The following is a 24,112-nucleotide window of genomic DNA, read 5'->3' as shown; positions in this document are numbered from 1 at the left end:
CTATAGTTAAGAGTAGATTCGCAACGAATCTATAGTTCTGTGTAGATTCGTAAAAAATAATCTACACTTTCATCAATAGCGTGACGTCACAGAATTAGTTTTAATTGAAAATAACGCAAAGCCACAGTTTGGCTACACAGCTACGACTGTTTCCAAGGGTGTTGTTATTGGACCTCCTATACTAGTGGAAATCTAGCCGAAGTCACGTAGCTGTAGGCACCAATTCGGAAAAGGCCTTAGGAAAACTCTAACCGGTGTATAACTGCGACCTCGCTCAACCTCATACTGATTCATAGGAGTTCGCTGTAATTACATTGGTACCCATTGATGAGGTCAAAAGAGGTCATGTCTCCAGTTACTCTTTAGAGAGGAGTATTCTAAACGTATGCATTAGCAACAAGTTGTGGCTGGTATCGTGGAAACTTAACATTTGGGTTACTTTCCAAAATGTATTTTCTAGAATTGTGGTGAAGTTTTTACATTAAAGCCATTGGACACTTTCGGTACAGAAAAAAAAAAGTTCACAGATTTACAAATAATTTACAGGGTTTACAGAAGGTAATGGTGAAAGACTTCTCTTGAAATATTATTCCATGAAATGCTTTACTTTTTGAGAAAACATTAAAACAATATCAATTCTCGATAGGGAGGATTACGGATTTATTTTAAACACATGTCATGACACGGCGAAACGTGCGGAAACCAAGGGTGGGTTTTTCCGTTATTTCCTCCCGACTCCGATGACCGATTGAGCCTAAATTTTCACAGGTTTGTTATTTTATATATAAGTTGTGATACATGAAGTGTGGGACTTGGACAATACTGTTTACCGAAAGTGTTCAATGGCTTTAACGCAATCAGATTGGAAGAACAGTTATTGAGATGTGGGGTTGAACGAAGACAAATTGGGCTTTGAACCGAACGATCTTAGGCATAACGTGCCAGCGCCCCAAAACTGAGCTATGTTGCCCTGTATTGGCGGTCTCCCTATTTTGTAATACATTTTATTTAATTGATGGAAATTTGCATGGGGATGAAGAATATTAGTATTGGTTTTACCCAATATAGGCCTACACCGGTGTGTAAGCACTGTATAGTTCTCTCTAAATGAAACCCAGGCATATTACTCGGGTGGGACTCGAACCCAACCTTTGCAATTCTAGACAGTGTCTTACCAACTAGACCTTTATTGTCTAACAGCTTTTTTTTTTAAGGGTCTATGTAACTTTTGTAGGACAAAAAACACAATGTCCACAGATTTACACTAAACTTACACAGTTTGAAGATAATGATAGTAGACAGCTTCCCTGAAAATATTACGTGCTGAGGTGCTGTAGTTTTTGGGAAATGAGTAAAACAATGTCATAAAAATAATTTTCGTCTCATGGGACGAAAATTATTTTAATCATTTACAAACGTAAACACATCAACAAAAGTAAGTCCCCCCCCCTAAACAATTTGTCATAACATCGTAAGGCAAAACATTTTACCAATACAACAAATTAAGAAATAATTCTATGACATGTTTCCTATATGGTGTATGAAAATGAAAGATGTCCATGAATTCATGGCTGAATGAGCTCAAATGGAAGACAAAAACTGCCATTCTCAAAAGTCACAAAGATTGCGTTGTTCACCGATCGCGATGAGACGAGAAGTTGCCTAAGTCACATTGACGGTCGGAGACGGGTGTTGAGATGGGTGTCGAGTTGGAGAGCAACATGCAGAGTGCTGTCTTCAACCAGTTACAGCCTATGGTGGTGGGAGTGTCATGGTGTGGGGTTCAGGTTCAGGGTAGCTACTGCTTTGCTGGCTGGTGAAGGCATCGAGCGAATGGTGTGGCCGGTAAGTTCCCCCAACCTCAACACCATCCCTGTGGGACCAGCTGAAGCGATCTGCATATTCCCACATCAACGCCAACAGCAACCTGGCTCACCTGTCCAATCTTCTGCAAGTTCAGAGGAATGCCATCCCACAGCGGCACCATGTCACCAGACTGACCAACACCATGACGGTGCCAGGCGGTCATTGGCAGGCGTGGTGGATACAGGCGTTACTGACCTGTATATTTGATAAACCTTTGTGACTTTTGAGAAGAGCAATTTTTTCTTCCATTTGAGCTCATTCAGCCATGAATTCATGGACATCTTTCATTTTCACACAACAATTAGGAAACATGTCATAGAATTATTTCTTAATTAGTTGCATTGGTAAAATGTTTTACCTTACGATGTTATGGCGAATTGTTTAGGGGGGGGGGACTTACTTTTGTTGATGTGTTTATTTTCATGACACTGTTTTACTCATTTCTCAAAAACTACAGCACCTCGGTAAGTAATATTTGAAGGGAAGCTTTCCACTATCATTATCTTCAAACCCTGTAAGTTTAATGTTAATCTATGGACATTTTGAAAAAGTACCTAAATCCTTTAACGGAATACAAAATCTACAGGATCATGTATCAATGTAAGCTAGAGGACCAGTATTTTTATGAAAATAAATGTTTACTTATTTTGATAAATAATATGTACAATTCTTCTTCCTACTTATCAATGCCTCTGTACACAACAACGTCCCAAAACCACTGAAGCAAACTAGCATCATGTCACAATGTATTAACATGTAATGGTGCACTTTTGTTAGGAGCCAACAAACCAACTCTTAACACAACAGGAAGAATAAAGGATTTCGAGAAAATCTCTCCAAAGTGCTCCCCGGACAAGGCAAACAAGATGTGTAGCCAGGCCGACATAACAATGACGTCACCAGTTTAACTTTGAGAGTTATTTTTGTTTTTTAACGTCTGCATGTTGGATGGGCCCTTGATCCCTAGTTATCTAACATACCACCATCAATCGGGCATGTTTGTACACATGGTGTAGACTTTTCAAGCTATTCAATCAATTTTTTTTCTGAATTTTCCTAAGGGCCAACAAAATCGGCAATGAGAAAGAATATTATGCTCGATCATTCTGCCTTTAAAATACTTCAAAGAAACACCTGTTAATTCACTGAAGAGATGCTCGTTTTTTAAACTCATTATACACCATAAATCAATACTACAAAACATACCATTATCATTTACCAGAATCACAATATCACAACAACAGTCATCAATGTGGGACATTCATTATCTAGTATGTGCCATACGTCCACTACAGTGACAGAGAGTCCTCTCAGTAGAATTCAGTCCAATGATTGTACAAAGTTAAGAGGCATTCAAGGCAACTCGAGTGATGAAAGATACCATAAAAACGAGTTGACATTTCAGATAATGGCTTTAGGAGCTATGTACTCTATAGGTGTTTCTTTTTTCTTCTCCGTGTCATAAAGTGGTTGGTGATACACGTCCGTGAAGCATCGGTTGGGTTGGGTTCAGTTTGTAATGATGTAGGTAAAGATGATCATGAGTCCGAATCTGATTATAGTCGGTAAAGCATCCTTATCGAACCATCCCACCAACTTTTTGTGGCGAAGACAGTGAAGATCTTTCAGTTTTAGACGTCAGAGGTAAACCCATTAGGAAAACCAACGCAGGGAAAAAAAACCCGAATCCACATGCAAGGCTTCGGTCCACCTCGAACCTGTGTCCACAGAAAGGCACATGGGCAGAACCACCGAGCACAAACTGTGTCTTTCCTAAAGAACTCAAGTCATGATTGTATTCACAGCAAATATCAGCCGTTAAAGGTGAGTACACAGTACACAGGACCATGGTGGTATTTCGGGAAGATTTAAAGGCAGTGGACACTATTGGTAATTGTCAAAGACTAGTCTTCACAGTTGGTGTATCTCAACATAATGCATAAAATAACAAACCTGTGAAAATTTTAGCTCAATCGGTCGTCGAAGTTGCGAGATAGTAAATGAAAGAAAAAACACCCTTGTCATGCGAAGTTGTGTGCTCTTATGCTTGATTTCGAGACCTCAAATTCTCTACTTCTTTCTCGTAAACTACGTCACTTCAGAGGGAGCTGTTTCTCACAATGTTTTATACTATCAACCTCTCCCCATTACTCGTAATCAAGAAAGGTTTTTTGATGAAAATTATTTTGAGTAGTTACCAATAGTGTCCACTGCCTTTAACAAAGAACACACGGTCTGAATAAGCTAATGACCATGGCTAAAAGAAGATGTTTGAAAAGAGAAAGTTATTGGAGTATTGTTTTAAACCACAGGACACGAACCAAATAATAAAAACTATTCCACAGTAAATAAAATGTTTACAAATTATCCTGAAATGTATGTTATCATCCACATTTTGTCCTAAAAGCTATGACAGTGTGAACCAAATGCATATTAAAAAGCTGAAAGAGTTCCCCATTGCATTTTTTCACGGATGACCAATCAAGAGGGGAATACCGGGTGATCGATAGGCAGGAAAGCCGGTGTCCAAGTAAAATCTGTCGCCTGAATTTCTGTCCCTGTTATGGGCAACTATAACGTTGGTTGAAGGAGAATGTTTCAAAAGAGGGCGCTATCAGAAGTAGTTTTTACACAGTTGACAGAATCTCCGGGGTACAGAATCTCCCGCCATACCGGTTTTATTTGCGGTGAGTTACATGGGCTTCAAGATCCGTGCATCTGTCTCACAAGGAACCAAGAGGCATCCTAGTTAGACTTTATTCAAGTCCCGATCTGGTGCGAGAGGTTCCTAGAAAACCCGCCGTCAAAATGAAGCTATTGCGGCATTGGTTGGGGGAGTTTTCTGATGGTGGGCGATGGGACTGAAAATCAAAGGACTCTCACGGGATTGAGACTTGAGTCAAGTCTACATCCCAGTAGGCAAAAGTACATCTTGATTAACACTCGGTAACATCGCGGTCAGTTATCCGCAACTGTATAATTCAGACTAATTCTACGGATATTATTTAATAAACCACAGCCAAAATGTCGCTTCGTCTGCTGTGGTGCTGCAGGACACGTGTATGGTTAGTGTGTTTATTCTCATCTAAAGTGTGCTAAGTGGATTATGCATATGACCCTCGTGACATGGAGGTATTTTTACGTTATTAACAAATTAAAGATGTAGCTGAATTACTAGTCTTATTATTGCATGCATGAGACTACTGTATCTTAAAGGCACTGGACACTATTAGTAATTAATCAAAATAATTGTTAACATTCAAACTTGGTAACGGGCAATGAAGAGCTGTTGATAGAATAAAACATTGTGAAAAACGGCTCCTTCATTATGCTCTTGCAAATTCGATGACCAATAGAGTAAAAATCTTAACAGATTTGTTATTTTAAGCACTTGTTGGGATCATCGAATACACCAAGTGGGAATACGAGTCTTTGACATTTACCAAAGATGTCCAGCGTCAGACTCCAAAGTAAAAACTTTGCACGGTGGACCCTCATCACATTGAAAAGGAGCAGTGAAAAACACCTGTCTCTTTCAATCGTCACTTGGAAGAGGGAACGTTTTGTCTACAAGAATTTAATCACAACTATCACAATGCTCATTCTTCTCTCCCAACGATGTTTTTGTTGTTTTAATAGTTGTCGTTCACTGCTTTCTTTTTTTCCAAGAAGTTGATTTAAATTCATTATTTGCTTCAAGGTGAAAGCACTTCAGTCGGAATCGTTTCTTGCGGCATGTTGTTATTTGTGTAATCTGTTTTTTTTAGAAATCGGATAATAACCAAATGGTTGTGTTGCGGTTGTTTCTGATAGTCCTTGCTTTAAGCATGGAGGAAGAAATGGAATAGAAGTAGATCTTTAAAGGCACTGCACACCTTTGATAAATGTCAAAGACCAGTGTTCTCACTTGGTGTATCCCAACATATGCACACAGTACCAGATCTGCGACAATTTTGACTCAATTGGTCACGAAGTTGCAAGAGAACAATGAAAAAGAGAACATAATTTGTTGCACAAAGTTGTGTGCTTTAAGATTCTTAATACTAAGAGGCTTCAGGCCTTGAGACTTCTGTTTGTTTATTTCCTCAAAACCTCCAAAATTGCAGAAGATAAAAAAGATTTATAAAATTACATCAAGTTTACAGTTAATTTTTATAAAATTACAATAAATTTAATATTTGAGCGAGAAATTACCCCTTTCTCACAAACTACGTTACTTCAGATGGATCCGTTTCTCACAATGTTTAATACTATCAACAGCTCTCCATTGCTATAACTACCAAGTAAGTTTTTATGCAAACAATAATTTTGAATAATTAACAATAGTGGCCAGTGCCTTTAAGGAAGCAAGGAGTGATCAATCTGCTATAACCCTGATGTGAACAGTCTCAGTTACCTCCTCCGGGATATCTTTTTGTCATATTTTTTTGGAAGAAGGTTCCTTCGTCAAACACTTTACTCCTTAAGTCAGTAATCTTGTAAAAACCTTCCATTCACAGCGTGTTGCTCATTGTCCCCATTACAACCTGTCATCCTTCCTTAAAGTAATTTACCCCTGCCTTGTTGTTACTATAAGGCTTAACTCTTTATCTAGTTTCTTTGTATGGATCTGTCGGGTGGGTGATGGCGATTTTAACAAATTGATAACAATCTGTGATTAAGGTGTGTTCAGGATATGTTGGATCTTGGGTATATCCTTGCTTATTATACCTCAGGGAGGTATGTCGAATTCAATCAAGCGTTTATAGCATGGAAGGTGGGTTGTCTGGAATATTAAGTGACTCTTTTGATTCGTGGAGTAAATAAGGCTTTAGATGGCGTCCTTTAGATAAACTCTTCTCAAACAGTTTCACTTCGTTTCGCCTGCCAACTTTAATTCTCCCATTCAGCTTTTGCATATAGGAATCCTCCATAATACAGCTCACAAGCTACTACAGTCCAGAGAGAACAAACTGTTCAGTATGATCGCTTTCCCAATCAATATTCCTACATTATGCAGCATAACCCAAATGAAGAGAACATTATATATTCACAGCGGTAAACCTTTTGACAGTTGTACATATGAGATTAAAACTATAGAAATGAAAGTACTTTGTCCCAGGAAGGAAGTGCATCCACAGACAAAATGTAAAATTTATCATCTTTAAGTGTTATACTTCATGCATAATTTATGAGACTATAGGGTTTTCTGAAAGAGTTGCTGCACGCACGGCAGACGTCAGAGAATGTTGTGCGTGCGTTGTCCGAGCACTGTGCGCAATGGTTGTGAACATTTCTACCTAGTGATTTTGATTGGGGTTTACTTGCCGAGTTGTGGAATTACAGTGGGTCAGCAAGAGTGAGGTAAGGTGTTGTATTCTTTAAAATTCTGGTAAGTTCAAAGCAAAACAGTTAGCAAGAGTTTTGATGAATCCGTGTCATCGGACGGTTTGTATATCTTGATTGACTTTAGATCAATAACGCGCAATTGGAAAGCATGGTGCCATATTTGTATTTGAAAACAATCATTGAAAAGTGTTCCAAATATGTTTCAATAACCATAATTTGAACCTTTGATTTAGTAGGCGCTTTACAATTTATTTATTTATGATTGATTGATTGATATTTAAGTGAATCATTTGAACGACAAGCGTTTGACGAAACAATACATATAAGGCCCGGTTTCTATAAGGGGGTTTTAGTGTGGGTTGGCGGGCTGCCCGAACGTGGGGCTTTTACTTCCATATTATAAGTATAATAAAAGTCTTCAGTTTAAGACATTCTTGGTATCGTATTTTGATACGTTCCCTTGAAACACACGAAACCACTGAAGAGGCAGCCCAACGAAAACGAAAACAAGGGGAGTGACTTTTGCTGTAAATCTTTAAGGGAAGGTACACGTTTGGTAATTACTCAAAACAACTTAAAACTGACTTGGTAACGAGCATTGGAGAGCTGTTGATAGTATAAAACATTGTAAGCAACGGGTCCCTCTGAAAGTGTATAGGTTTTGAGAAAGAGGTAATTACTCACTAAAATAATAAAAGACTTCTGGCCAGAAGTATTTTATTCATACCTTAAAGCACACAAATTTGTCCAACAAGGGTGTTTTTTTCTCTCATCATTTTCGCGCAACTTCGATGACCAATTTAGCTCAAATTTTCACAGGCTTGTTATTTTATGCTTATGTTGGGGTACACCAAGTGAGAAGACTGGTCTTTGGAAATAACCAAAAGTATTCTGTGCCTTTAAGACGTGTTCAGTTTATAAGGATAGTGAGTTTACATGAGAGTATACTCTTCTAAACAAGTGCGTTTCCCTCAAGGCTGCAATTTTCACAAAAACGTCATCCGTAACGTCATCACTCGATCATTATAACATCGTTTGTGGGAGCTCCGTTTTGTACCCAATAGCCACTTTGTTGCAATAACAAAACAACATACCACACATGATGTCAAAGTGTTTCCACATTGATAAACGTTTTTGGTTTGATAATTCAAACAAGTGTAAAATAATATCAAAACCTTCCGATTGAATAATAAACACGTGTACTATCATACAAGCTGAAATATAATTAACATTGACATTATTGATTCCGCTCAAGTCTGTAAAAGATTTTTGGTGTATATTATTCAGATCTATAAATATGTCATTGATTCGATGACATTTGCACGCAATGCTGAGCACACTGTCTTAGCAAACTCTTGCATGACTGATTTAAAGGTCAGTTCATTGAAGGACTACGCAATTCCACCATCGACGGTCAAGGGTGGTTTCATTGCCCCAGTATAAAGCTAGTCACTTTTAATTATTGGTGTGAATTTTAATAACTACATCGGTTGACACCTTTAATCAAATCTGTACCAAACTGGGCGTGGCTTTACCTCCTATACATTAAAGGCAGTGGACACTATTGGTAGTTACTCAAAATAATTATTAGCATAAAACCTTACTTGGTAGCGAGTAATGGGAAGAGGTTGGTAGTATAAAACATTGTGAGGAACAACTCCTGCCAAAGTGACGTAGTTTTTGAGAAAGAAGTAATTTTCACCGAATGTGATTTCGAGACCTCAGATTTAGAATTTGAGGTCTCGAAATCAAGCATTTGAAAGCACACAACTTCATGTGACAAGGACGTTTTTTCTTTCATTATTATCTCGCAACTTCGACAACCGATTAAGCTCAAATTTTCACAAGTTTGTTATGTTTTGCATATGAATTGAGATACACCAACTGTGAAGGATAGTCTTTGACAATTAGCAATAGTGTCCAGTGTCTTTAAACAGCTTGTGCAATAATGATTGATTCACTCACAATACCCTCTTTATTGATGCTTATATTTGTTCCAAAACCAAAGTGGTCTCGTGGCATTTTCCCTTTTACTCGTCTCTCTATATCTAGTAGGCCCTATCATCGCTATAGAAGGTTTCACCAAAATGTGTGTCTAATTGTTGGTCTTTGCACCTTGTATTTCAAAAGTGCATTTTACTATTGCGTGCCAATTTTGTTTTCATTGGCGTATTTAAAAATATATATATATTTCAAAACGTAAAGCATAAATGACATTATGTGTCCTTCGGATGGGACGTAAAGCCGTTGGTCTCGTGTGTTGTATAACGCACGGGAAAAAAAAACAGTGCACATATCGAAAAACAGAACGGTTTTGCCCCCCCCCCCCCCCCCGGTGTTCCTGGTTTGATTGACAGCATATTGCGGAACAGCACCGTGCAAACTATTACATGTACACGGTGCTATAATGTACAATGAGCAGGTCCGTCCCACATACCTTGCAGTAAAATACTGAATGTACGCTTAGAAACAACCGTATTAAGCGCGTGATACATGTTGTCTATTGTTATCACTAACATCCGAAAGGCGAGTGACATTTTGCATTCGTACTGTACGTGTTTGTGTGACTTGGTTTCCATGGTTTCAGTCACTTTAAAAGCGCATTAAAACACGACAACCAATTGTCCCCGCGGGGCATTGTCATTGTCCGATTCCCTAGCTCTATGCTTCCCCATTAGCTAACGATCATTTCAACGTCACCATTGTAATTTTGACGTCTCTCTTTATTTGGGGAAATTATTTCAATAGCTTAGCTGTCACAAAATGTCGACAGGTTCAGATTTTAGCTGTGGCAATAAACTCCCACTGAACCCTTCAAGGGTGTTGACTTCATATTTGTCGACAGTGGGACAGGTGTGGATTAGACTCAATTATATTTAGGAAACAGAGCCAACGGATAACATGGATTGTGTACAAGATTTATCTCATGTCATTCCCCAGTTCCTTGTGTTCTTACAGCTGATGAGTTGACTGGTTATTTCCACATGTTCTTTTCTCACTCGGACATGCAGGCTCGGAGGCCATGGTCTCTGTTGCCCTGGTCTTTGTCATGGTGCCTTAAAAGTTTCACTTATACTTAGTTATAAACTTTAAGATTTCCCAATTGAAATGCCCGTTGCAAAATGAATGAATGGCCTTACCAACTCAAAGTTTTAAACCTTTAGCAATGGTCATCTTTGTTATAAAACATTAATGTGCACAACTTGACTGTAAACAAAGGGCAGCAGGATTCATATTCAAGCCTAGGTTTTTACTTACATGGGAGAGGGGTGATGGGTTGATTGTTACAACTCGTCTGTGGTCTCTAAATAAATATCTTACTCTGATAATAAATATCTGAATCCATAAATCAGTTCATTATGTTCAATGACGAAAACAAAAATAAATCCAAGCCCACAAACATCATACAAATTAATCTGTATGGTTCTGAATTTTGTTGTATGATTACAGCTTTAGAATAAAGTACTTTCCTATTAAAGCTGTGCTTACAAACCCTTTATTCAAAGTCTTGTTTGCAAAGTGGACCGAGCCTTAGGCCGTCTTCTCATTTCTAAAGAACACAAACCACCAGAGGGTCAAGTGTGTGTGCATGCTTACCAATTAAAGAATCCCCTTTAATCACCAGTAATTTCTGTAACAATATTAGACGGAAAACCAACGGTCCGTTAATTGTGCGATGCCAGCACGATATCATTAGTATGCGAGTAACTGTCGCTTGCTACCGGACTTAATGGTCTACCACAACCATGGCATACATGGCATCCATGGCATCCGTGACTTCAAATTCCACCATCCACCTTCCAGCTATTTGTTCAATTACTAGTTTGCTTGCAGTAATATTGGTCAGTTGTAGTACACGCCTGGGGGCATTATCTCCAGAAGGATCTTGCTATCAAAATGGGAAATCATTTCCAGTTTGGAAATCTCTGGTTATATTTTCAGACGGTTTACATGTCATGTAAACCGTTGAGTACATGGCTTCCTTCTAATTTCATTAACACGAATCTGTTATTTCGTGTATGCTGACATAATCAATATAGAAATGCAGAAATAATCTGAACATTTAAGTGTAAATGCAAAGAATGGTCATTGGCCTGACGTTTCGACCTAGCAGAGGTTTCAACGAGAAGGCTATTTACAACATAACACACATGGACAGGTATTAAGTGTAAGAAACAGTCTGGTAGAAATACATGAATAAAGAGAGGACAGAGAGAGAGAGAGTCAGAAAGCACGCAGCAAAAAGCAAGGGGGTTAACAATGAATGGGCAAAGGGGTGGGGTGGGGGTTTGGAGAGAAAAAGCTTGTCTGCCCATATTGGAGATGGAAACACAAAGGGCAAGAGAAAGATAAAAAGGGGAAAAAAAACTAGTTAGTGAATGAGGCAAGCTAAATGTTACGTTTTATCCTTGCTTGTATCACTCTAAAAACTACTTGGTCAGAATTGACCCGGATTCAAGGTGTCAGGGGGCCTGACGTACGCTTGGGTAAGGTTGACCAGGAAACTGGTCAAACAATAGAATAAGGACCAAGGTTTTGCGTAAAGCTTGACCCATTTCTGTGTCAAGCCATTTCTGTGTCAAGCTGAAACACAGTTCGGAGCGTGCAGACTGAACACCAGTTACAATGCAAACTTTTAATGTAATTTTGGCTGATAACCTACTTATGTTAAAGACACTGGACACTATTGGTAATTGTCAAAGACCAGTATTCTACTTTGGTGTATCTCAACATATGCATAAAATAACAAACCTGTGAAAATTTTAGCTCAATCGGTAGTCGAAGTTGCGAGATAATAATGAAAGAAAAAACACCCTTGTCACACGAAGACGTGTGCTTTCAGATGCTCGATTTCGATACCTCAAATTCTAAATTTGAGGTCTCGAAATCAAAATCTATGTGACTTCAGAGGGAGCCAATTCTCACAGTGTTTTATACTATCAACAGCTCCCCATTACTCGCTACCAAATAAGATTTTATGCTAATCATTATTTTGAGTAATTACCAATAGTGTCCACTGCCTTTAAGCCACACGTTTAAGTGCTTGAAGTTTGTGTGCTTACATGCTTTATGCAATTGGGCCCTGGGACGAGAAAAAAAACCCACTCGTTTATGATACTCGGACTGGTTCTTTCTGTGGTATTGGTTAAAATATAAAGTTAGCCTCGGACTATGGAATGTTTTAATCATGGTACTTCTCTCTTGCAGTTGTATATGAGTAAATGAATCGATATGAACAAACTATAATATGTAAGATCTGTACATTTTCTCATGGACAACGTTCCCGTAAGCGTTATCTTTATCACCATGGTGATATCTTCATCAAAGTAACCATACTGTGAGTGCCATAAAAAATAACACAAGTGGAAATAGTACAGAACAGTTACCATATTTTGAATCGTAATAACACAATTCAATTTTTCAAATTACAACAAGCAAACAGATACAGCGTCACTGGATGGTATAACACCAACAATTTGTATCCTATAGACATCACTGGTGATGTGTTCAGTCACCTTCAGGGCACGTTTACCAACAAGCACTTTCAATTCAAACTTTTACAAGCATGATTTATTTTTGCCATTGTACATCACGTTCAATCCATTTCATTTCTCACGATACCGATATGTTTACATGGTGTATTTTACAAACCGTGAAATATACGTACATTGTCATTACCTCAGTTCACATAAGGAGCTGCAACAACACGATTTGTTTGGTAGCAGCATGACCTATTTTCCAACCCCCCTGCAAGTATAAGAACTCCTTTCAAACAAAATAGTCTTTGACAAACAAGTTGTTACTGTTGTGAGCACCTGGTTTTTTTTTCTTTTCTGATCTACAGAACACCAGCGGATCTATTGTGGAGAAGTAAATGACGTAGGTGCGTTCCTTGGACTAAATTTCACTTCCTCCCCAAAAAGTTGTCAACTGACCTCTTGCTCGACACAATACGTCTACGTTCCACCATGATTCTACATTCCAAAGTATTGAAACTAGCTGGATGATATTAGCTGCGGGACAAAATTTCACACTTCGTATGTTTGCTTTACAAACAAGTAGTTGTGAACTTCGGGCCAGTCGTAAAACTGAATGTCCATTATGGTTTGGTAGGTAAGAGCTGTGTGTGGTTAACACACTGTTACGGTTCGTGTACCTTGTTTATAAACCCATGCCGGTCTGGAAGTTTGACATTTGATGGAACTACAAACTGTGAAGAGCACGATCATATTTATTTTTTTCTCTCGCGATTTCGTAATGCTACACCTTGGAATAAATGATGACTTGTGAAATTAATTTGCACAGAGGAGACCGCACCACCACAAGAACAAAGTCTGCGGATAATGCGCATTCCAATCCATCGATGTGTAAGACGATCTTTGCGCAGAGTATAAATCGTGATGGTTTAGCGTCGAAGTCTTCATTGCCAGCTACCAACACGTATTCTAAGAGTCTTGAAGGTGAACTTTAATCAATCAAATTGATAAAATACTGACATCGTAAGATACTTTGTGATAACCAGCAGGTATTGAAAGATACTCTGTGAATCTGATCTTGCATAACACCAAGCAAAGCGGAACTCTCTAATGACACGGGCTGCGTCCGCTTCCTGTGTTACTACAGTATATCCATGTGCAGAGAACTACACTGCTTTTATTATCACCTATGTTTGTTTCTACCTCTGATGCAAGCTTCTGGTTTCATACTACAGTAAACATTCAAAAGCATTTTACTTATCGTTTTTTTGACATTGGATACAATTGTGATAGAGTCGTTGTACTTTTTGGTAAGTGCGGCTGGAGGACAGTACACGAGTGTAAAACTTGGGGGAGACAGACGGCGTGCGGGACACAATGGGCTCGTCTGAGTTCATTCTACATGCCCTGAAGAGTGCTGGACCAAAGTTTAGAGAATCTTTTGAACTACAGACCATTCCTGAAGATGAAGTATGTCTGACAGAGTTAGAGAAACTCAAGAGTGTGGCAGCCAGATTGAATTTAGCCTCTACTCGGCCATCCATCGTGGAATGGCGAGCTAACTTAGACAAGCCACCATTTGCGTTCGTCAACAAGAGACCGAAGTTGTCGCTTACTCGAAATGGTGAGGATGAAGGGCTGGAATACTTGGAGAGAACAGATGAAGAAAGACGAGAACATCTGCAACGATCCATTAATTGGGTCAAAGACGAACTGGTAAGTTTGTGGAATTTGATAGGAGTAAAGTAATTATCAGGTACATTGTTGTGGTCGTATTGGTTACAGTGGTTTCAGTTCCTACTGGTGTCTAGCCTTTATTAAATAATTTTGTATCACAACATTTCAAGTTGAGAAAAATGACTAATACTTGGGTTTACATAATATCTAATATTTTTTAAATATTTAATGTGTAAACCCAATTAAGTGTAGCGTTTCTATACTGTCGGTCGATTTTGTATGAAAGAGTAACAGTCCCATAATGTAAAACAAGTTCAAGTCAAAGACCCTATATAAATGCACCCGAAACCACAGTCGAGGTGCACCCTTATAGTACCTTTAAGATTGGTGAAGTTGTTATTTTTGTTGTCGTTGCTGTAGTTGATGTTGGTGTTGTTTTTGTTGTTGTCGTCGTCGCTGAAGTTGTTGTAGTTGATGTCGGTGTTGTTGTCGTTGTTGTTGTTGTTGTTGTTGTTGTTGTTGTTGTTGTTGTTGTTGTTGTTGTTGTTGTTGTTGTTGTTGTTGTTGTTGTTGTTGTTGTTGTTGCTTTTGTTAATGCTACTGCTATTGATTAGCAGAAACAGGTTACCAGCCAAAAATTAATCTACTAAGCCCAACTATTATGTTGGTATATAAAGACATCTTAACAAAAGACATAACATTGCAAATAATAGGCCCTATTACATACTCATAATTTATACTCACCATTCTCATTTTGGAGGTCTCATCGGTGGATAATGGAGCATTGTCAATTCCAATCAGCCAGATTAGCATTTCCACAAGTCTATTTCCAAATACTGGCCTCCAAAACACATAATCTGAAAAAGACCTTCTGATTAATGGTGGTATTTTTGCAAAAAATGAGACAAATCAGGGCCCATTATAAAAATATGCTAAGCATTAGAACTAAATTATTTTTACCAGAGTAAGCTTACCAACCCAAATACAGTGTCACATGTAACATTTGCTACCAATATCCTGATTATCTCTGCTTTAGAAGCAGGATATCGTCAAGCAATATTTTCTGTCTAAGCAGCTCAATGAAATTGAAATTTGAGTGCAGAAATTAAATTACTGTTTACATATATAGGAACTTATTATGAGCTTGTAGGCCTATCTTTGAATACTTCAATTCAGCCAGTCCCTTAACAAGGCATTAGGCTATTGTAAAATCTATTTAATTTAAACATCAAAGGTTTCATAAAAATTACCCAGGGGTTGATACAAAATACATTTGTTTCATTTGAGTTCACTTCATTGGTATTAAGCTGAGTTTATACAATAGGCATTTACTTCACATAGTCACAGAAAAGCATAACACAGTGTGAAGGGGGCAAAACAAATTACCATTACTGGCACTTCTTCTTCTTGTGTCCATGCTGCTCAAATGCTATCCCTCCAGTAGTTGGCACACTGAAGGGCAACTGAATTACACAGAGCCACTGTTGCCCCGATCTTTGCCTTGGTACCCCTTGAAAGTCTCCCATATACTTTATAAACAGATTTTAATTGAAGTGCCTATTTCTAAATGAAAATGGCCTTACCTGGCCCTATCAAAGATGAAATTGCAGGCCTGTGTTTACTAGGGCTGACTATTGAATATGAATACTTCTTCCCTACTGACCACATTATTCCCAAAATGTGGCTACACAAACTTGACCCCTGATTAGTTTGAGTCAAGCACAATAGCAAATGTCATACTTTACAATTAAATATTACTTTGTCCTGGCTAAACAAAATAATGGGATCAGGTTGGCTCATTTGGTGTCTTTTTACCTCTCTGGACCCCGGTTCTAGTCTCACCTCAGACCAGAGCCTTGCATGTGAATTGGGTTTGCAGTCCCTACCTGATGTGTGGGTTTTCCCCCATTGGGGTTTTCCTCACCTATCTAAAACTGAAAATTTCTTCTCATTTCCTATTCATCCTGTGGATGTGTACAAACATTTAATTAATAAAATAAAATAATGATACAATGCTTAGCATAGCCCCTAGGCCTAGGGCACATCATGGAGTTGGCGGGAGGGCTGTATGTGTGTTAGATGAGTGTTTAAAGACACCTCCTCTTAAAGTTGCAAGCAGCTTCTATTTTGAAAGTATGACTAAATTGTGTCAAGGTGTGTTTGCTATGACGTTACATTAATCCAATGACACAACAACCTTAGTGTGACCATAACACAGTTACTCAAAATACTTTACTCTATGCTATAATGATATGGCGACATGAAAAATAAGACGTAATGTTACTTACATGAAGCATGTCTTGCATCGCTCTTCTGCGTGCTTTTGTAAAGGGCGCCATCAGTATCAGTTGGTTTCTTTGGTTGCCGGTCACCATACGCACAGCACACACATTTTTTTATTTCAATATTAAATACTGGAAAACTTTGAACCAGCGGGTCTTTCCTTTAGACACTATTTTGGGCTTTGGCTCACACACACAATTTGGGGTTTTCTAATTAATTATGGGGCCTTTGAAAGTAGTACACTGCAGTCACAGTGACTGGTGTGGTTGTGAGCTAGACAGAGTACACTTGTTTTGTATCATCAGTCAAATTTGACTTGACTCAAGAGTTACAGATTTACACTACACAGTCATCGTCATGACCAGCCCCAATAAATAGCAATTTTCAACAATTATTCGTCATTAAAAATAAACAGGCTACAGCATACTGCAAGGTCAATGTGCTCTTTTCCATAATAAGCCTTTACAATGTCACCAACAAATCAGTTTGCAAAATTTGAGAGCTACAAATTTTGAGCATTATTTTGTAACGTGTAACGAGAAAAGAGTCGAGTTGTCTAACTAACGGTACTGAATAATGTAAACATACACACGTGTTCAGCGTGTGCAACTTTTGACACTTTGACAAGAAACGTAGACGAGCAAAGGGTGCATTTTTCACGAAACGTTCGAGGAATATATCACAGCAGACACAACTTATAGTTAATTTCATGTGGTATGAAGTTTGGACGAGGTGTAGGCAAAAGAAACATAAATTTTCACTTACATTCAGCGAACTTGATAGATTTTCTGAGCAGACGACTTTTCCCGGACACATTTTCACAAGATTTTGTTTCGCTGATCTCAGCGTTGCACTCTAAACAAACACGCAGTGACGCGCGTAGTACCAGCGATTACGCATCCTCTTTCCCGGGAACCCATTTCTGACCAATTAAACATGTACATGGGGACGATAGCATCAAAACACTCTTCGAACGATTATGGTAATCAATTCAACGTCATGTGATGCGTCTAGACCAATGAAGTTTGACGATTTCTATATAATTATGTATAATAAAAAGTACAGGAAATTCGACGATTTGCAAGACTCGGCTGAAAAGACATCTTTTCAGACAATCAAGAGATCTTTGAAAGCACCCTTGATCGATATAATAGTTGAAGCGTTTTCAAGAGCCCAATTTTTAAGCAGCTCTACAGTTATTTATTAACAATAAAACACTTCATTATCAACACTAGTGATATGAAACTCTACACAAGTCATTGATTTGCACAAGTGGTGTTCGAAATAATCCCCTTCCGGTTTTCCGGAGGAAAATGTCACTTGATCCATGATACGTAATTTCCTTCCATGTAAAGGAATTTTGTTTATCAACACAGCTCCTGGTTTGGTGGAGGCCTGCCTACTGTGGTGTAGAGATACTCCCGTTTGAAATGATGTTATTACCTAGAACCGTATGATCTGCCAGCTCACCGTTTCATTATACGGAAAAGCTTAGTCATGGCTTAGCATCATGTTTCTGTGGTAAGCAAATTGCTGTACTGAACAGCTTTTTTGGAAGCGATCCGTGCTACAGGATTACCTGCACAGGGGCAAGTGACAAAACATTTCGCTTTCTTGGGGGTAGAGACGACCATGGGGGGCGGGGGGGAGGGGAGCACAAAACATCGTTTTCAAATGGGGAGGGGTGGGGCGGGCTATTGCTCAATCGGACCGTGCGTTATTTTGAGCATGGTTTTATCCATCTCATTTCTTTGGAGTATTGGCAGGGAATTGTTCTGAGTCACCACCCCCCCCCCCCCCCCCAGTTAGTGGTGACGGTACTGACATGGGAACATATTATAAAGTTAAATTTGTCTACAATTATTATACCCAGCCCGTACGCGCGCGCCACGGGGTGGGGGGGGGGATATACTATTTTTCTTTTTGTTCCCGAGATTCCAAGAACACAATCGGTTTTGTGTGTCAACTTGTGAGTTGGGAGGGGTGGGGGCTGGGGTGCAAATGCCATCATAACCGAGCACCAAATGTCCTTTACTACATGGACGGGTAACTATATAAAGCTGTAATCATTGACTGCTTTCCCCAAACCGCAAAAATTCAATTATTTCAAGACCTTAGATTGTTTAAGCAGCCACAGACGTCATAATGATCAGTATTAAATCTTGATGAATGCTCTAGTTTAGTGTAGCGCGATGCATGGGTTATGCATGGCAAGTCGTATGGAACAGCAAGAAGCTTATCAGAGCAATGCTGACAAGCAGTCTCGTACGTATTCAAAAGATTAAGTGGGGATGCATTTTGGAAAGGAAGGGAGGAATTGTTTTAATCAGAGAAGAAAAAGCTAAAGCTCACACAAATACATAATGATAGGAATTCAATGAAAGAATTAGTCTTCTAGAACACAATTTTGACCTAGAAATTGACGCAACAGTCGACCACAAAGAAACACAATCCGGTTTAGTTAAAATAAATTACCCTACTTTTGAAGTACTTATTATCAAATGCCACATAATTACCTCATAGAGTCGTTATTAAATGAATAATGACTGGGTGCATGCAGAGGACCCCCATTGCGGGCAATATTTTCATTAATCTAATTTCAGAATATTAACAGAGAATTTGTTTTTGTTTTTATTCTATACAGCTGGACTCAAGTGGGTCAACAATGATTACTTATCAATTTTAATATTATTTACTGAGTTGTCAATGGCCACGTTGAATGGTAGTTAAAAATTGTTTCATCTGTTTGTATACAAAAGTCAAACTGATATGAAAAGAAGTTTTCATTGTCTGAACTGGTAGCTATGGGAGTTGTGCAAATATAGCGGTGGTATTCTAAGGGTGCAATACACTAAATAGGCCAAAAGTCATGTGCAAAGCTATCAATTTATCAATTTTAGCCTTTGAGCCTTTGTTTTGCATTTATTATGTCCTTTTTGTGGGTAAGAAGCAGTTTGCAACAGCTGAATCTATTTTCTTATTTGTATCCTCTTTGTTGCATTATCCCTTTGGTGATACTCCCTGGTTTCTTGTTACATTTTGTCTTGCTGGTTACAGTTTGTTTGTTACAGGTTCATGTTTGTTTTGTGTTGTCATTACGCCTTCGAAAAAAACTCTGCTAGGATCGAAACGTCAGGCAGTTAACTTGTTGTTGTAAACCCACACTTTCGAATAACAGCGTTTTGGGGTCATGCAATATAGATTATGTTATATAATAAGAATCTATCACAACCTGCCTGGGGTTCTGTTTTACAACTTTTAAGAACAATTCTGGCTTTAAAGTTGGTCTTATTTTGCCTCAAAATCGGCAACATGTCGGTTTGGAGAAAAGCACACTCTGGGGTGATTAGCAAAAATTATAAACGGCTGATCAGCCAACAATTGAAAAGAAATCTAATGTTTAGTGGTCTGAGAATATAATTGATATGTTTTCAAGAACCTGAGGGACTTAAAAAATACTTTTGTTTGAGTGTTTTTGAATAATATTTAGCATTTTAGCATTGGTTGTTGTTGTATTTAGTGTGGTTCTCCCTATATATGCACTCTGCCGCCATGTCTGCCTTTTAATACATTGAATACCATTGGTAACTGTCAAACACCATACCAGTATCTTCACAACAAAATGCACAAAATAACAAATTTGTGAAAATTTGGACTCAATTGATCATTGTAGTTGCAAGAGAATAATGAAAGAAAAATACCTTTGTTGCACTACCTAATCTGATTTCAGATGCATAAAAATAGACTTCAACTGAGGTAATTTATTATTTGAGTGAGAAATTATCTCTTTCTCAAAAACTGCATCATTTCAAAGGGAGCCGTTTCCCACAATGTTTTATACTATCAACAGCTCTCCCATCGCTCGTTACCATGTAAATTTGTATGCTAAGAATTATTTCAAGTAATTACCAATAGTGTCCAGTGCCTTTAAAAGAGAGCTTTAATAACCCAACAAGGGGAGATATGAGGTGTTGGTGATGATGAAGTCCTAGTGTTGAGGCACTGTGGTGTTTGCAATGCCTTGATGGGTGAAACAGCTGATACAATATAAAGCCTTGTAGAGTGTTATCCATGCCCTGATTGCATCACTTGCTTCACATGACAGACAAGTTCGACACCATTATAATCCCTTTCACATGACAGCAATTTAGCAGGGGTCCCTTGCTTTAGTATGAGCGTGGTTGTGAAAAGCGCTGTTCACACAACAGCATTTTAACTGGGGTCCCTTGCCAAATGTTAGCATGGTTGTAAATATATGAACATGTAGCAATGACTCTTTTTTGCAAGATAACTTTTTTGTTGTCCTTTCACATGAGTACATTTTGTAATGTTACAACCCTTGCTAAATTACTCTTGTGAGAAGGGGCTAAACTCTACATATTGTACTTCGTATGAAAGGAAAACAATGTTTGGACTGTCTCAAATTTGCTAGAACACACATTGTTTTTCCTTTCACACGAGCTGCATTGTGTAAATTAATAAGCAAACATGCGAAAAAAGCAAAGGACCCTTGCTAAATTGCTATCGTCTGAAAAGGGCTAAAGAGAAAGTTTGATCAACATCAGCCATATCGAGTTACGGGAACAAAACTGGTGTACAGAGGACATCAGTCAATAACCTTTCACTAAAATACAGGTGTTGGTTTTAAAAACAACTTCCTACTTTACGGTTTATACTTTTCCTTACTCAAATTTCATTTTCGGTTGGCCATTTCCCTCTAAATCCTGCCTAAATAAGATATTACTTCTTATCGTGTACAAACTTTAACATTGTATTGCATTGTTAGCATTGTATAGCATACATAAACTCTGAAAGGTTCACTGAAGCCGCACAACCAACACAAATTCTGTGTGTATGGGGTAGCACACTCAGTCCCTTCAAAAAGAAAATACCCAAACTCCAACTTGCGGCTAAGATCTAACATGGGGTGTATTGGATGTCAATGTGTTTAATTTCTATGGGGCATGGAAGTTAATGGTGACTGTATAGATCAAAGACTCACCCAAGCCAATTCTGCTGGTAATAGTGTTATCCAGCTATGTTCCATTAGGAATCTTAAAAAAAGTTGTGATTGTTGACCATACTGTTAATGAGTAAACACAATTTGTTTACCATGGTACAGTCGCTGACTGCGCAATAGCTCAGAGTAAAGTTAAAGGGCAAGGGCACAAAGGCATTTTCTCCTTGGTAAAGGGCAACCAATTGGGAAATTGTAAAGTTCTACTGGAGCAATTCAAGGGCACCAAGGCAATGACCAGGGGCAGAGAGGCTATCGGCTTTGTTGCCTTTGTGACGTATAAGGCCCGACAGAAATAGCCAGGCCTTGAATTTCGCAAGGGGCACCTATATGAGGAAAATGTAAATTTCACAGGAACCTTGCACAGGGCACCACAGCAAAAGCACCGAGCACCATGGCAATTGCATGCTGTGGGTGCTGTGGGTTATTTCGAGGGGCAATTCGTGGGCTTAGTCAGGTTACGGGCGGTGTGTCGCAGCGGGCGCTATTGGTAAGTTGAATGAGCGGGTCAGCCGTGGCGCTGTGCGTGAAAGGTAAACGAGAAACGTCTTGCACCAAGACTATTTCAAGGCCACAGTATATGAGATGTAACTATTGATACTTTGTTTCTCTTCCACTTCTACAACAGGCAGAGATGAAATCCCAAGATCATGTCTTAGCCATGAAACTAATGCGCCTGCGTAGTGAGATCCAGCAATTACGTCTACAGACGAGTATCAGCGAGCACAAGGAGTTGATTGAGAATGCTGCATACAGCGTGGAGGAAGAGTACGAACAAAAGAGTGGATTATGTGAACTCCCAATGAATGGGGGACTTTTCCCAGGACTTGATAACCCACTCAAAGATTTTGGAGTGACGAGAATGAACTTAAATGCACGGAGGTTTTCCTTGAGATAAAACATGTGTTACTTCATTATCTTTTTCTATAAAGGCACTGCACACTAGTGGTAATTACTAAAAATAATTGTTAGCATATAACCTTACTTGGTAACGAGCAATGGAGAGCTGTTGATAGTACAACACTTTGTGAGAAACATAGTTTTTGAGAAAGAGGTATCACTAAAAAAATAAAAGACTTCAGCTGAAGCCTTTTATTAGGGCACTGAAAGCACACAAAGTAATGCAACAAGGGTGTTTTTTCTTTCATTATTCTATTGCAAATTCAATGACCAATATTGAGCCCAAATTGTCACAGGTTTGTTATTTTAAGCATGTTTAAATCTGTGAACTTTTCATTTTTTTCTGTTCCGAAAGTGTCCAATGGCTTTAAGTGCTAAGATTGCTTTCAGATGTCTGAGAAAGGCTTTGAGCCTAAAGCCTTTCTCAGTTTCAAATCTGTTGGTGGAAAATATCCCCTTTCTCTAAAAGTAAAAACTACATGACTTCAAAAAGAGACATTTCTAGCAATGTTGTATAATATCATCAGCCCTCCAGTGCCCTATTACCAACTACGTTTATATGGTAATTAATTTTTGGAGTAATTACCATAGATGTAAACCCTTCGTTGCTACGTAAGCAATAGGTTAAACGACAATACAAATCACTGTAGCATCTTAACAATCGTAGCACTTTGCTAACTTTGAGTAACTTGCTAATCTTAAATAAAATACAGATGTTTTTGCATACAAATGAATCTGTTATTACTGCTACACCAAATTGGCAACAAAAACAACATATTTTTAGAGGAGGATTGAGAATTTCAATAATATTTATTTGTTATCAATTAATATCCTTGTATTTATAACACCAAATGGCTATATATAACTTATCAAGTTGTTTTTATGTCAAAATTGTATTTATGTGAAACCTTATCGAAAATATTGTAACTAAACTCCCATAAATAGAAAACAAATTAAAGGAGTGTAAAACTGGTTAGTTGTTCAGCTTTTAGTATGTTTCATGTTGATGACATACCAACATGTAATGTTAATAAAATTTAATACTTTCTGATGGAAATCAAGAATCCTTAATTATATTTCCCCTGCATTTGTTGTTGTTGTTGTTGTTGTTGTTGTTGTTGTTGTTGTTGTCGTTGTTGTTGCTGTTGCTGTTGCTGTTGTTGTTTTTGTTGTTGTTGTGGTGGTGGTGGTGGTGGTAGACTTGTGGACAAGACGTTAAAGGAACACGTTGCCTTGGATCGGACGAGTTGGTCTATAAAAAGCGTTTGTAACCGTTTGTTATAAAATGCATATGGATAGAAAGATCTTTTAAAAGTAGAATACAATGATCCACACAAATTTGCCTCGAAATTGCGTGGTTTTCCTTTTACTTTGCGAACTAACACGGTCGGCCATTTATGGGAGTCAAAAATTTGACTCCCATAAATGGCCGACCGTGTTGGTCGACGAGGTAAAAGGAAAACCGTGCAATTTCGAGGCATGTTTGTGTGGATCATTGTATTCTACTTTTACAACATCTTTCTAATCATATGTATTTTATACCAAACGGTTACAAACGCTTTTC

General features: G+C 38.4%; 1 protein-coding gene across 2 annotated transcripts; it reads left to right on the top strand.

The window, feature by feature from the left end:
• The first annotated feature begins 4,979 nt into the window (after positions 1-4,979).
• On the top strand, positions 4,980-22,651 carry LOC117305730 (protein FAM167A-like). 2 transcript variants are annotated; one of them, XM_033790608.1, is made up of 3 exons: positions 4,980-4,998; positions 13,040-14,387; positions 22,277-22,651. In XM_033790608.1, the coding sequence occupies exons 2-3, from the start codon at positions 14,049-14,051 to the stop codon at positions 22,544-22,546; spliced, it is 609 nt and encodes a 202-aa protein (XP_033646499.1). In that variant the 5' UTR covers positions 4,980-4,998; positions 13,040-14,048; the 3' UTR covers positions 22,547-22,651. The 2 variants fall into 2 exon arrangements, with proteins under 2 accessions (XP_033646499.1, XP_033646498.1); XM_033790607.1 differs by lacking the exon at positions 4,980-4,998 and adding an exon at positions 7,124-7,209.
• The last annotated feature ends 1,461 nt before the right edge of the window (positions 22,652-24,112 follow it).

This window comes from Asterias rubens, unplaced genomic scaffold (genome assembly GCF_902459465.1).
Source record: "Asterias rubens unplaced genomic scaffold, eAstRub1.3, whole genome shotgun sequence".
Taxonomy (NCBI): Eukaryota; Metazoa; Echinodermata; class Asteroidea; order Forcipulatida; family Asteriidae; genus Asterias; species Asterias rubens.
Note: the sequence above shows the minus strand (reverse complement) of the source record. Positions and strands in the feature narration are given on the sequence as shown.